The sequence below is a fragment of the Somniosus microcephalus genome, chromosome 14, assembly GCF_052327205.1.
Source record: "Somniosus microcephalus isolate GS21.2 chromosome 14, FLI_Smic_1.0, whole genome shotgun sequence".
Classification (NCBI taxonomy): domain Eukaryota; kingdom Metazoa; phylum Chordata; class Chondrichthyes; order Squaliformes; family Somniosidae; genus Somniosus; species Somniosus microcephalus.
Genome location: NC_141000.1, coordinates 107,900,056 through 107,915,113, shown reverse-complemented (window position 1 = coordinate 107,915,113; position 15,058 = coordinate 107,900,056). Strand labels below are relative to the sequence as shown.

Here is a 15,058-nt window from a genome sequence, read left to right as displayed (position 1 = left end):
TTTTTTTAAAGTTTGAAAAATTGTAATTTTTATCATATTGGAGAAATTTAACACTCCACAGATATAAAACTTTTCAGGGCCAGAACGTTTGTTTACCAGTCAATACGCTGTTAAAACTTCAGTTACACCTATTCCAACTAGGCTTAACATTTAATGGGGTATTTAACAGCAATATTACCATGGAAAAGCCCAAATTTTCATCAGTTTCACTGATTTCCCTGATTACACTGATTGCTGGCTATTGGGGGGGGGGGGGGGGCGCGTCCACAGCTTAGCCAGTGTCGGAGCAGTGAATGACTGACTGCAACTTCAGGATTTCCATGTTTAGATGCGCTAAATCCTGAAGTTGCAGTCAGTTTCAGAGGGGTAATGACAGCGAACGCTGTTTGTTCGCCATTGTTACCCACCGCAAGTTCTGGGCCAATAATCTTTAGGAACCGTATCAAAAAAAAATTCAACCAAGCAAATAACCGATGGTGAATAGATTATGTTTTTCTGGATGAGATGTTATACAGAGGCCCTGGTCACCTGTGAAAAATCCCATGACACTATTCAAAGAGGAGATGGGAATTCTCCTGGTGTCCTGACCAATATCTCTCTCTCAACCGGCACCACCAAAATTGGATTAACTGGTCATGTATTTCATTTGCTGTGTGTGGGATCTCTGTGCATGAATTGCTGCTGCATTTGCCGATGTAACAGTGACTGCACTTTAAAGAAATTAATTGGCTGTGAAGCACTTTGCCAGTCAAAATGAAAACCTGTGTAAAAATATATATTTTTAAGTAGTTCACAGTCGAACAGCATAACTTACACTGATAATTCTGTGCAGAACAATACTGGGATTCACCGATATGGTGATCATGCAGGCTCTTCGAGGGCGACCGACTTTGAGCTGACGATGAACTCGTCAAGTGCCAGCAGCTGTCGCTGGTTGCCTGAAACGCACCCACGTAGAATCTTGCTGTTTCACAAGGTGACCCTTGACTCTGAGCTATCCTGGTAGGCGTCATGTGTTTTTTGCTGGCAAGCACTTGGGGGTCCAGTGGGAAGTGTCCATACGTGTAGGGGAAAGGGAGCCCATGTGACGAGGCATAAAGAAGTTCATTGTTCTCCTGGTGGGAAGTGTTTTCCTGGGGTGATACAACGTTCAGCGAGGGGCTTCCTCCCCAGCTACTGGCGTGGTCACAATCACCTTTCTCAGTATGGAATGAATTATATTGCTGGAAATGTGGAAGAGGGGAAAGGAAAGTCACTTGTAATAAAGGAACTGCATATCAAAAAAGGACTTTAATCTCATAGAAACATAGAAGATAGGAGCAGGAGTAGGCCATTCGGCCCCTCGAGCCTGTTCCGCCATTTAATGAGATCATGGCTGATCATCCAAATTCAGTACCCTGTCCCTGCTTTCTCCCCATATCACTTGATCCCTTTAGCCTTAAGAAATATATCTAACTCCTTCTTGAATATATTTAATGAATTGACCTCAACTGCCTTCTGTGGTAGAGAATTCCACAGGTTCACCACTCCCTGGGTGAAGAAATTCCCCCTCATCTCAGTCCTAAATGGCTTACCCCTTATCCTTAGACTGTGACCCCTGGTTCTGGACTCCCCCGTCATCGGGAACATCCTTCCTGCATCTAGTCTGTCTAGTCCTGTTAGAATTTTATAAGTTTCTCATTGCACAACCTTCCCTCAAACTATATTAATAAAATGATTTTTTAAATATTTTTGCATGTATTTATACCATCCACATTCCTGTTGTATGAAATTGATTAGATTAGATTTGATTTTCTGGAGATTTAAAAAAAAATTATCTCAGGATATTAACCGATTCTGGAATTTTCCAACACCAACAGGAGTTGATTTCCTTCTTTCACTATTCCTGGTGAAATCATAGACCCGAGTACAAACATCTTTATAATTTTGCAGCAAATACCAAAAAGAAGCCAGCTTTCTCCTTGTGTGTACAAGAAACCAACAAATCATTAACAAAAATCAGCTGTAGGACCCAATCTAGGGAAGACTTTAGAACTAGCTTCAGAATTCTAATTATTTGTGAATAGATACTTTATTTTTGCAGATTTTTGAACGACTCAAATACAGTCTTCATAATTTTCCAATAAATTTCCTTACCCTACCTGCAAAATGCCAATGAATCAACCCTCAGCATCGTATCAATTAAGCTGATCTTTATTACATTAAAAGTGGTTGGCAAATTTGTTGTTATATCACTTAATGTTAACCGCATTGCTAATGGGAAAACTTCAACATTTCATTCGAAGGATGTACAGTATTTGGCACAGTCCAACTCTCAAAACATACCAGCAGTGTTGTGTTGGACAGCTAGTTTGTGTCCTAAAATTTATACAAAATGTAGACTTTCTAGAGAATTCCTAATGTTCATTTAATTTGTTTTTTTTGTGTTTTAAATTGATGCCAGCCTTGGCTCAGTCATAGTACTGTTGTCCCTGAGTAAGAAGGTTATAGGTTCAAGCCCCATTCCACAGACTTGAGCAGATAATCTAGGCTGACACTTCAGTGCAGTACTGAAGGATTGCTACACTGTCAGAGGAGGAGGCATTAAACCGAGGTCTCATCTGCCGTGGTCCTATGGCATCATTCAAAGTAGAGCAGAGCAGTTGTCCCAGTGTCCTGGCACCATTTATCCCCTAACCAACGCCATTAAAACAGATTATCTGGTTATTTTTCTCATTGCTGTTTGTGGGACTTTGCTGGGTGCAAATTGGCTACTGTGCTTGTTTACATTACGGCAGTGACTGCATTTAAAAAAGTATTTAATTGGCTGTGAAGCGCTTTGACATGTCCCGAGGACATGGAAGGCCCATATAAATGCAAGTTTATTCTTTCTTTATTCATTTGTGTTGAATGATTGGGGAAGGAGAGGGTTCTTGTTTCCAGCTGCTCTCCAGTGGTGCCTAATTGGGATGACAGGCATGTGAGGGTGTCGGGTGGGAGCAAGTTTGGGATCAGCAGTGGTGCCCTCCAAGGTTAAATTGCCTGCCAGCACGCGCTGTTTGATTTTGCATATAGTGAGTGACCACTTGTGTGAGGTGGTGAGGCCTGTGGAGCTGTGCTCCATCAAGGGTCAGCATCTAACTTGTAAGCTTATTGGGTTTACATTTTCCAATGCTTGGAATAGTAGAGAACAAAACATTGGGGATATTCAAAAGACAGATGGATGCTGTAATGCACGAGTTGGGATTAAGCTTCAATGAGCTGAATAGCCGTTTCTCATTCCTGACTGCCCTAATGTTCTTAATGTTCAGATTTACATATTGGCCCAAAGTTCACGAGGCACGCGGTTATTGGTGCGTAACAGAACCCCAGCAATTTGTGGCGAGGAAGAGATAAGCCACGAGGAAGAGATATGCTCACCGTGAGGTGCCCCGCTCCTGCAAATTCTGGGCCATTATTATGCCATTGAAAAGGGGCTAAATGGCCATGCTACAGAAAACAGTGTTAAACTTTTACGGTTTTCTCCCATTATAGAATCCAGCTGTGTTATGAAGATCCCTAGTGTTTTTTATAGCTACTATCCTGCCTGGTAGATTATTCTAAAACATTTAAATTGAAACCCTATAAGATTACAAGTTAGGTTATTTCAAGACTGTCATGTTATTTGGTTATGTGTATTCAAGTTACTCAGCTTGATTTCATCCAACATAGCTTCCCCTGACGTTACATGGCTCCGTGTGGTACTGAGCCTTAGAATAATACAGCATAGAAGGAGGCCATTGTGCCTGTGCTTTGGTAGAGCTCTCCAATGACCCTCACTTCCTTGCTCTCTCCTCATAGCCCTGTAAATGCTTTTCCTTCAAGTATTTATCCAATTCCCTTTTGAAAGTTACTACTGAATCCGCTTTCCACCTTTGAGACAGTGCCTTCCAAATCACAACAACTCGCTGTGTAAAAACATTTTTCAGGATGGTCCCACCAGGTTTGATTCTTGGTTTTCACTGAATGATCTCAGCTGCAGTGAGGGAAGGTGGGCTACAAGTGGTCTCCTGGACTAGGGAGGGGAAACATTACCCAGGGTTCATGTTCCTCGTTACTATCCAATGAACCACACTGCAAAATGCCCTGTGTGCACCTTGGCTGAGTAGAAATTCAGACTCGGATGTAATCTTCCCATGGTTAAAGAGCCTGCCAACTCACACAAGTGGATAATGGGCACTTGGATGAGGCACAGTAAAACACTTTCTGAGCACAAGCTAGTGTCTTTAGATGAGAAGTGTATAAAAGGGAAGAATTGCTTCTAAAAGAAGCAATAAACATTAGAAATTATAAAGTAATCAGTTTTGGAAGTGTTACTGAAGAAAAACTGGGCCTACTTCTTAAAGCTCAGTTCTCAAGCCATTAAGTGTTTAAAGTTACATTAAGTGGCAGTCCAGTCTATGTCTGTAAATTAGAAACAGCCTTGTATCAAGGGATGAATATACAGTGCTTCTCTTATTTGAATCGCTGAAATTATTACTGTGTTGAAAAGCAATGAGAATTGAAAAATAAACAAGCAGTCAAAAGCCTGCAGATGCCATTTCCATCTCCAACTTCATGTAAATGTTTGGAAATGTTTGAATATGTAATAAAGAATTCAGTATTTTCTGGTATGGATGCCTTATGTTACTGTAAAGTAGCATTGTGCATGGTACTGCAGTAGCCCTGTGTTTGGTGCTCCAATGTGGTAGAATGTCGGTTTGGGCTTATTATTCTCTACAGCCTCAGTTCTTGCCCTCGGCTATGCTGTCAGGGAGAAGTAGAAAACGCAAGCCAAGTGCTTCCCCATAGGGAGTAAGTAAAAGTCAGATGAGTCATCAGGATGACTTTTGTACACTTCCTATTGCCTTAATCAGGAGGGGGCTTTGCCAGGGAGGCCTACAAGCAGCTCATCTGTTTTTTTTCATCCCTTCCTTCGATTTGCACCACACAGCATTCCAGTGAGACATGCTACTAGGAACTGTGCCAGAGTAACTCACGGTGACCCTTCCTGTAAGAAAGCATCTGCCCTCTGCTCTGTACTTCTCCTTGACAACAGGGCTGCGAACCTCAATTCTAGTACTGTATGCACAGTGAGCTCGATTCTTCAATGTTCTGTGGTATCTGGACAAGCGAGTTGGGGGTGTGGGGCGAAGGGCATTATTCCATAATATGTACCTGTGGATAAGGAGATGTTTTTAGCTTAGACTTCAACTTGGAAATTTTGGGTTTCAGTTGTTTTTGGCTTTCATGTGAGGTAGACAGCAGCATCTTGTAGGGAAATGAGGACTTGGTGGCTGTAGTCTGGTCCAGTGATAATTGCAATTCCTTGTATTCAATGTCCCTGCAACATAAGATTCAACAACACTGTAACGTGTGGTAATAATTTTTACAAAGTGTTAAACTCCACGTTATTTTAAATGGGTTAAAAACTGCATTAACCGAACACTGACAGGAGTTTAACGCAAATTCATGAACCATTCTTCTGAAAATAGCACACGGAGGAAATTAAATCCACAAGTGTTCAAACAGTAGTATCTCCAGTAATTAACTGATGCCGGCTTTATATCCGCTTAATATTCCGATCTGTCTCGTTGTCAGGCACCAGTTGATAGCCTTGTCCTGGTCATTTCCTTTTGACCAGGGGCTGCCTGTCATACATCTGGAATGTGCCTGGAGCATGCTGCTGATTTCATTGTATCGTCAGCGCTCACAAAGCCCGGATTCTCATATTTAAAAAAAAAATTAAACTGAAAATTTATTGCACTTTGACGTGCAGCAGGGACTGACTGCTGAGATGACCTGTTATTTATTTTTTTCTGCTGTATATTCTCGCTGGACTGTGCAATCATACAGTAAATAAAGCTTGAAGGGCTGTATATTCTTATTTTGTCCAAAGAGGGGCTTTTTTATACTCATTACTTGTGACCTGCTAACATGATGGAGATGCATTGTTTGGAAGCATGCAATTTTCATTAGCAGGAGTGGGAAATAACAGTTAGTCACGATGCATCTGTAATAATAATCTTTTAATACTCCTTGAGCACCTGGTAAGCCACTTAACCAGTATAACGAATAAAAAGCTGAGTAATCCAGCTGTGGATTGCGCTATATTTGTGTGAAATGATTGAATGGCTGAGGCTTTGCTTGTCAACTGTGCTATGATGAAATGACAGAACTTTATTCCTTGCAAGATAAGAAATTAAATATGCTAGAAGAGCAAAGAGATCTGAGAATACAAATACCAAAATCACAAACAAAGGACTGGGGTTCATTTCTAGAAGAATAGCATAGAATACAAAATGGGGAGATAATGTTAAATTGATATAGAACCTTGGTTAGACCACACTGTGTGCAGGTCTGGTCTCCATGCTACAAAAGGATATTGAAACACTGGAGAAAGGGCAGAAAAGATTTACAAGGGTGTTACCAGAATTGAGAGGATGCAAATCTCGGGACATATTGAGTAGGTTTGTGGCTCTTTTCTCTGGAAGTCTTTCAAATTATGTGGAGAAACTGTTTCAACTTGTAGATGACACTAGAACAAGGGGGCATTTGTTACTGACATAAATTAAAGAACTTTAGGAGGAATTTCTTTACAGTGATGAGAAACGCGGAGGTGCTGCCACACGGAGAGGTTGAAGCAGATAGCATTGATGCATTTAAGGGGAAGCTTGATGCATTAGTTAAGTCCGAAACTAGGGTCTTAAATCTGAACAAGGCAAAGTACAAAGGTATGAGGGGCGAGTTGGCTAAGGTAGATTGGGAAACTAGATTAAAAGATATGATGGTAGATAAGCAATGGTAAACATGTAAAGACATAATTCATAATTTGCAACAAATTTACATTCCCTTAAGGAATAAAAACCCCACGGGAAAAATGGTCCCACTGTGTCTAACAAGAGAAGTTAAAGACAGTATTTGATTAAAGGAAGAGGCTGATAACGTTGCTAAAAAGAGTAGTAAGCCTGAGGATTTTAAAATTCTGCAAAGGATGTCCAAGAAATTTATAGAGAGAAAATAGAATGAGAGTAAATTAGTGAGAGACATAAAAACAGATTGTAAAAGCTTCTACAGGTATGTAAAAAGGAAGAGATCAGTAAAAGTAAACATGGGTCCCTAGAGGCAGAGATAGGAGAAATTATAATGGGGAATAAGGAAATGGCAGAGATCTTAAACTAATACTTTGCATCTGTCTTCATGGTAGAAGACACAAAAAACATTCCAGAAATAGTGGGGAACCAAGGGTCTAGTGAGAGTGAGGAACTTAAAGAAATTAGTATTAGTGAAGAAATAGTACGGGAGAACTTAATTGGACTAAAAGCCGACAAATCCCCTGGACCTGATGGCCTACATCCTGGGGTTTTAAGAGAGGTGGCTACAGAGATAGTGGATGCATTGGTTTTGATCTTCCAGAATTCTCTAGATTCTAGAACTTGTCCCCGCGGATTGGAAGGTAGCAATCGTAGCCCTGCTATTCAAGAAAGGAGGGAGAGAGAAAACCGGGAACTATACACCAGTTAGCCTGACATCAGTCATCGGGAAAATGCTAGAATCTATTATTGGGGTGCAGTAACAGGGCGCCTAGAAAGTTATAATATGATTGGAGAGAGTCAACGTGGATTTATGAAAGGGAAACTGTGTTTGACAAATCTAATAAGAGTTTTTTGAGGTTGTAACGAGCAGGGTAGTTAAGGGGAAACCAGTGGATGAGGTGTATTTGAATTTTCAAAAAGCATTCGATAAGGTGCCACACGAGAGGTTATTACATAAAATTAGGCTTCATGGGATTGGGGGTAATATATTAGCATGGATTGAGGATTGGTTAATGGACAGAAAACAGAGAGTAGGAATAAACGGATCATTTTCGGGTTGGCAGGCTGTAACTAGTGGGGTACCGCAAGGATCAGTACTTGGGCCTCGGCTATTTACAAGCTACAGTAAACTCTTTCTTATCCGGCACCTATGGGACCAGGATGGTGCCGGTTGATGAAAAATTCTGGATATCAGAGAGGTCTACCTACCAAGGCAATTTTTAACACAAACAAAAATAAAAACCACTGACTAACTCGGCCACCGCGGGAGACTTGGACTCAGCAAAACGAGTGCTGGATGGATTCGACAAGATTACCGGTTATCTATTTTGCCAGTTATTAAAGTATTCCGGATGATTAAGTGCCGTTTAAACAGAGTTTACTGTATATCAAAGACTTAAACAAGTGTAATGTATCCAAGTTTGCTGACGATACAAAGCTAGGTGGGAAAGTAAGTTGTGAGGAGGATGCAAAGAGGCTGCAAAGGGATATAGACAGGTTAAGTGAGTGGGCAAGAACATGGCAGATGGAATATAATATGGAGAAATATGAAGTTATCCACTTTGGTAGGAAAAATAGAAAAGCAGAATATTTTTTAAATTGTGAGAGATTGAGAAATGTTGGTGTTCAGAGGGACCTGGGTGTCCTTGTACACAAATCACTGAAAGTTAACATGCAGGTACAGCAAGCAATTAGGAAAGCAAATAGTATGTTGGACTTTATTACAAAAGGATTGGAGTATAAGAGTAAAAAAGTCTTACTGCATTTATATAGGGCCTTGGTGAGACCACACCTGGAGTATTGTGGACAGTTTTGGCCTCCTTACCCAAGGAAGGATAAACTTACCTTAGAGGGTGTGCAACAAAGGTTCACTAGACAGATTCCTGGGATGGGAGATTGTTCTATGAGGAGAGATTGAGGAGACTAGGCCTATATTCCCTAGAGTTTAAAAGAATGAGAGGTGATCTCATTGAAACGTATAAAATTCTTAAGGGGCTTGACGGGGTAGATGCTGGGAGGATGTTTCCCCTGGCTGGGGAGTCTAGAACTAGGGGTCACTGTCTCAGAATAGGGTCGGCATTTAGGACTGAGATGAGGAGAAATTTCTTCACTCAAAGTGTGGTGAATTTTTGGAATTCTCTAACCCAGAGAGGTGTGGATGCTCAGTCATTGAGTATATTCAAGACAGAGATCGATAGATTTTTGGATACTAAGGGAATCAAAGGATATGGGGATAGTGTGGGAAGGTGGAGTTGAGATAGAAGATCAGCCATAACCTTATTGAATAGTGGAGCAGACTCGAAGAGCCGAATGACCAACTCTTGCTCCTATTTCTTATGTTCTTATACATGAGGGAGAAGGGAATAGAGGGCTATGAGTGGCTGAATGCCAACTCTCCGACACCTCCTTCTACTTCCCCCAGACCACGACCCCACCACCGAACATCAAGCCGTCGTTTCCCAGACAGTTACTGACCTCATTTCCTCTGGAGATCTTACGGCCTCCAACCCAATAGTCCCTCTACCTCCTTCCCAAGTTCTACAAACAGCACTGCCCTGGTAGACCCATCATTTGAGCTTGTTCTTGCCCCACGGAACTTATTTCTTCCTATCTCGACTTTATTTTTTCTCCCATTGTTCAGTCTCTTCCGACGCTCTCCACCTCTTTACCAGTTTCCTGGCCCTAACCGTCTCCTTTTTACCATGGACGTTCAGTCCCTCTACACCTCCATCCCCCATCAGAATGGCCTGTGGGCCCTCTGCTTTCTTGAACGGAGGCCCAACCAGTCCCCATCAGGCCAGTCAGTTTATCCTCGGAAGTGAGGAAGCTTTTAGAAACAATAATCAGGGACAAAATTAACAGTCACTTGGACAAGTGTGGATTAATTAAGGAAAGCCATCGTGGATTTGTTAAAGGCAAATCATGTTTAATCAACGTGATCGAGTTTGTTGATGAGGGCAATGCGGTTGATGTGTTGTACATTGATTTCCAAAAGGCGTTTGACAAAGTGCCACAAAATAGGCTTGCCAGCAAAGTTGAAGCCCATGGAATAAAAGGGACAGTGACAGCATTGATACGAAATTCGCTAAGTGACAGGAAACAGAGAGTAGTAGTAAACGGTTGTTTTTCGGACTGGAGAAAGGTATACAGTGGTGTTCCCTAGGGGTTGGTTCTAAGACCACTGCTTTTCTTGATATATATTAATGACATGGATGTGGGTGTACAGGGCAGAATTTCAAAATTTGCAGATGACATAAAACTTGGAAATATAGTGAACAGTGAGGAGGATAGTGATAGATTTCAAGAGGACATAGACAGGCTGGTGGAATGGGCGGACACGTGGCAGATGAAAATTAACGCAGAAAATTGCGAAGTGATACATTTTGGTAGAAAGAATGAAGAGGGGAAATATAAACGAAAGGGTACAATCTTAAAGGGGGTGCGTAAACAGAGAGACCTAGGGGTATATGTGCACAAATCATTGAAGGTGGCAGGGCAGGTTGAGATAGCAGTTAAAAAAGCTTATGGGATCCTGGGCTTCATAAATAGAGGTATAAAGTACAAAAGTGTGGAAATTATGATGAACCTGTATAAAACACTGGTTCGGCCTCAACTGGAGTATTGTGTGCAATTCTGGGCACTGCACTTTAGGAAGGATGTGAAGGCCTTGGAGAGGGTGCAGAAAAGATTTACAAGAATGGTTCCAGGGATGAGGGACTTCAGTTATGTGGATAGACTGGAGAAGCTGGGGTTGTTCTCCTTCGAGCAGGGAAGATTGAGAGGAGATTTGATAGAGGTATTCAAAATCATGAGGGGTCTGGACAGAGTAGATAGAGAGAAACTGTTCCCATTGGCAGAAGGGTCGAGAACAGATTTAGGGTGATTGACAGAAGAACCAAAGGCGACATGAGGAAAAACTTTTTTACTCAGTGAGTGGTTAGGATCTGCAATGCAATGCTTTAAAGTGTGGTGGAGGCAGACTCAATCATGGCTTTCAAAAAAAGAGTTGGATAAGTACCTGAAGGAAAGAAATTTGCAAGGCTACGGGGAAAGGGCGGGGGAGTGGGACTAGCTGAGGTGCTCTTGCAGAGAGCCGGCATGGGCCGAATGGCCTTCTTCCGTGCTGTAACCATTCTATGATTCATCCATCACCACCATCCCTTGCCTGGCTGAAGTTGTTCTTACATTGAACAACTTCTCTTTTGACTCCTTTCACTTCCTCCAAATAAAAGGTGTCACTATGGAAACCCATATGGGCCCTAGCTATGCCTGCCTTTTCATGGGATATATGGAACATTTTTTGTTCCAGTCCTACTCAGGTTCCCCCCCCCCCCCCAACCTCTTATTCTGGTACATTGATGACTGTATTGGTGCCGTTTCCTGTTCTCACCCTGAACTGGAAAATTTCATCAACTTGGTTTCCAATTGCCACCCTTCCCTCACCTTCCCATGGCCCATTTCAGACTCTTCCTTTCCCTTCCTCGACTCCTCTATCTCCATTTCTGGGGATAGGTTGTCAACCAATATCTACTATAAGCCCACTGACTCCCACAGCTACCTTGATTACACTTCCTCCCACCCGGCTTCCTGTAAGGACTCTATTCTATTCTCACAGTTTCTCTGTCTCCGTCACATCTGCTCTGACAATGCCACCTTCAATACTAGTGCTTCACATATGTCTTCCTTTTTCCTCAACCGAGGATTCCCCTCTACCGTGGTTGGCAGAGCACTCGACCGTGTCCGTTCCATTTCTCGCACTTCTGCCCTCACCCCTTCCCTTCCTCCCAGAACCATGATAGGGTTCCCCTTGTCCTCACCTTCCACCCCACCAGCCTGCACATTCAATGGATCATCCTCCGCCATTTCCACCACCAAACATATCTTCCCTACCCCTCCTTTCAGCATTCCAAAGGGACTATTCCCTCCATGACACCCTAGTCCACTCCTCAATTACCCCCAACAACTGCTCCCCTTCTCACAGCATCTTCCCATGCAAGCGCAGGAGATGCAACGCCAGCCCTTTCACCTCCTCCCTTCCCAGGGCCCCAAAGTGAAACAGTTATTTACTTTGTACTTCTTTTGAAAGGATTTTTACTTGTCCTAGCCCTTTTGGGGCTATCTCGGATCAGGCGTATTTCTCAGATGTTCACCTTCAACTAAAGGTTGAGGTAGCTGAATCCTAAAGACGTTTAACTGAGTCTAAAGGTCCAGGCTATCTCTCCCTAAAAGAAAGGAACAACCCGAGAATGTTACCATCCTCCAGATAGCACTTTTAATAAGTTTAGCCAGACAGTAAAGTCCCGGATATTATGAGGGTCCGGAGATTTCCTTCAGAAATTGTAACTCTTCACCAAAGAGTGTACAAAGATTGGGTTCGCGAGTTATTGATACAGAAGACTTATATGAGACAATTCTAAAAATATATAGAGATTTATTTAAAAAAATGCAATTTACAGTTGGTGAATCAGTCAATCGCAACGTTAACAGTTTTAAAAAGAGAAAAAATACAATCTTATTCTTAACAGAGAATCTTACTTATAAATCTTAACTTCGCTACAGTGTTACCATTCTTAAACTTGTCTATTACAGGATATCCATCAATTATCAAGGTAGCAGTTACCTTCAATCCCCAAGTTACAAAAGAGTGAAGAACGACAGAGCCGCCCCTGTAGTCGAGAATCACTTTGCCCGATTAAAGCTAGTCTGATTATCTAATTCGAGACTCCAATATTTATACCCCTTTTTCAGTTGTTTTTCATAAGGTTTCTGTTAATCCAAGTTAATTATCACTGATCATCTTTCAGCTGACCTACTGAAATTCTTACTGCCACATCATCAATAGCTATTGGGAGTTTACCATATGTGGGCAAAAGGCAGATGTACCCTACATCATGTCTTTCTCAAGAGGTTTTAGTCAAGATCATTCATCCAGGGCTGACCATTGTCTTATTTTAATAAGGTTACCCATTTGGGGCCACCCATTCTTCTGTTTCAATAAGGTTACTTATTCAGGGTCAACAACTTGTCCTATTTCAATAGCCAGAATTCTTTCATAGCTATTTCATAGTTAGGTTTCTAAATTTCCAAACCCAGTTTGTCATGTTCCAAAGAATTTATAAGGTAGAGTTCCTTATAAGGTACTCTACAGGGTTAACCACTGTCTTATCTCAACAAGGCCAGAATTCTTTCCAGCTTGCCATGCTTTCCTTTAAAAAAAAAGGTATATAGTGTATTTTTCTAAAAAGGCTACAGTGTATTTATCTTATATTACCTGAAGTGCCCGGCGGTGTCGAGGCTTTTTCGAGGGCATGTTGTTGTTGGAATAGAGAGAGAACGACTGGGGGGAAGAGAGAGAGAGACTGGGGGGAAGAGAGGGTGGGGGGGAAGGGAGGGCGGGGGGAAGGGATGGCGGGGGGGAAGGGATGGCGGGGGGGAAGGGCGGGCGGGGGGGAAGGGAGGGCGGAAGGGAGGGGTGGGGGGGGAGGGGAAGGGGGGAGGGGGAGGGAGGAAGGGAGGCTGAGAGACGGCCACGGCCACGACCGGTTGCCGGGGTAACCCTGCCGCGCCGCCCCGCCCCGCACTCCCGAGAGCCCCGCTTTCCGAGCCCGCCCCGCACTCCCGAGAGCCCCGCTCTCCGAGCCCCGGCCGAGAGCCCCGCTCTCCAAGCCCCAGCCGCCCCGCCCCGCACTCCCGAGAGCCCCGCTCACCAAGGCCGAGATCCGCACTCTCGAGAGCCCCGCCCGAGCCGAGCGCGGAACAGAGAGAGACGCCGTGTCTCACCTGCTCCTGCTGCGCGCGCACCCTGACCCTCGTGGCTGACGCCGTTGCCCCGGGTAACGTGACACGGGGGGGGGGGGGTGAGGAGCTTAGCAGAAGCCCAATTACCTAGCTCGGGCCTGGCTGGGCAAGAAAGGCCCAGGCTTTCAGGCCTAAGAAAAAAACGGGGAAAGGTAGGAAAAAGAATGTTCAGGTTAGAGAAAATATTTACAAATGAGTGATTTATTTTAAAACAATTTAATAAATTCAATTTTATTTTGCTGGAAATGTATATTTGAAAAGAAAGACGCAGAAAGCAGGAAAAAGAATGGAAGCAAGATGGCGGCTACTCACCTCGGTTCAGAACGATATGGCCCGCCCACACACGCACCGATTGGTCGACCGTCAGGTCACCAAAGCGTAGGATTGGTCAATCGTCCTGTCACTCGACCGTAGGAGGGCCCGGCCGCACGCGGCAGCAAGCCGCCGTACGATTGGTCGACCTCGAGGTCACTCTGTCGCTAATGAGTGGATAATGAGATGCTAATGAGCGGAAAGTTAAGGTTTTTCGGATACCGCGGGCGCGATTTTAGCCCGGCCGAAACGTAAATACGCTTAAAACCGTTTTGGAAAGGTAAGCTTTCTTTCGACGTAACGCACGCGTAGGTACGCCCTGTAACTTTTGAGCGCATAGCCGCCCAGACGCGCACCTGCAGACAGACAGAAGGACAGACAGAAGGACCGATTTATATGTATAGATAGTATATTTTTCTAAAAAGGTTATATAGAATTCCTTCACACTTTCAATTTAGTATACTGTATTCGCTGCTCATGATGTGGTCTCCTCTACACTGGGGAGTCCAAACGCAGACTGGGTGATCACTTTACGGAACACCTCCGTTCAGTCCGCAAGCGTGACCCTGAGCTTCTGTCTCCTTGCCTTTTAATTCTCCTCCCCAATCCCACTCTGACCTCGGCCTCCTACACTATTCCAATGAAGCTCAATGGAAACACGAGGAACAGCACCTCAGCCTAGAAATTCAGTATAGCCACGTTTGGGGTGCTACAGCATGGCGTTCACTAACTTTTGCGCCCGGCGCAACTTAGCGCCACCTTCGCCGATATTCAGTTGCATCGCCCCAAGAGGTTGCTGCTGCGCTAAAGCAGGCGATGCACGACTATCATTAGGCGCTAAGCCGGCGATCCGGGGCGCAAACACCGAAGGCGGGCGCAGCGCAGGTGCGGCGAGTTGCTCATTGAGGGCAGACAGTCAGGCGCCGGTCAGCACTTAAAGGGGGAGGGTGGAATTGCTTGGCTGCCACACCCTGCACACTGCAGCCCTAAGGCAAGGCCTGAACACTGCTTCTGGAACAGCTCCACGCCCAGGAGAATGGAGAAGGCCAGGGAGAGAGTGCAGCGCTTCGGCGAGGGTGACCTGAGGTTGCTGGTTGGCGCAGTGGACCGCAGGCGCCATATCCTCTTCCCTGAGG

General features: G+C 43.9%; 1 protein-coding gene across 1 annotated transcript in view; it reads right to left on the bottom strand.

The window, feature by feature from the left end:
- Window positions 1–15,058, bottom strand: part of LOC147107814 (single-minded homolog 2-like) — an 88,891-nt gene that overhangs the window by 3,113 nt on the left and 70,720 nt on the right. Inside the window, exons 9-10 of the mRNA XM_086007143.1 lie at window positions 5,176–5,341; window positions 815–1,223 (exon numbers count right to left, since the gene is read on the bottom strand). Coding sequence (XP_085863269.1) covers window positions 815–1,223; window positions 5,176–5,341 — 575 coding nt within the window. The remainder of the gene's footprint in view (window positions 1–814; window positions 1,224–5,175; window positions 5,342–15,058) is intronic.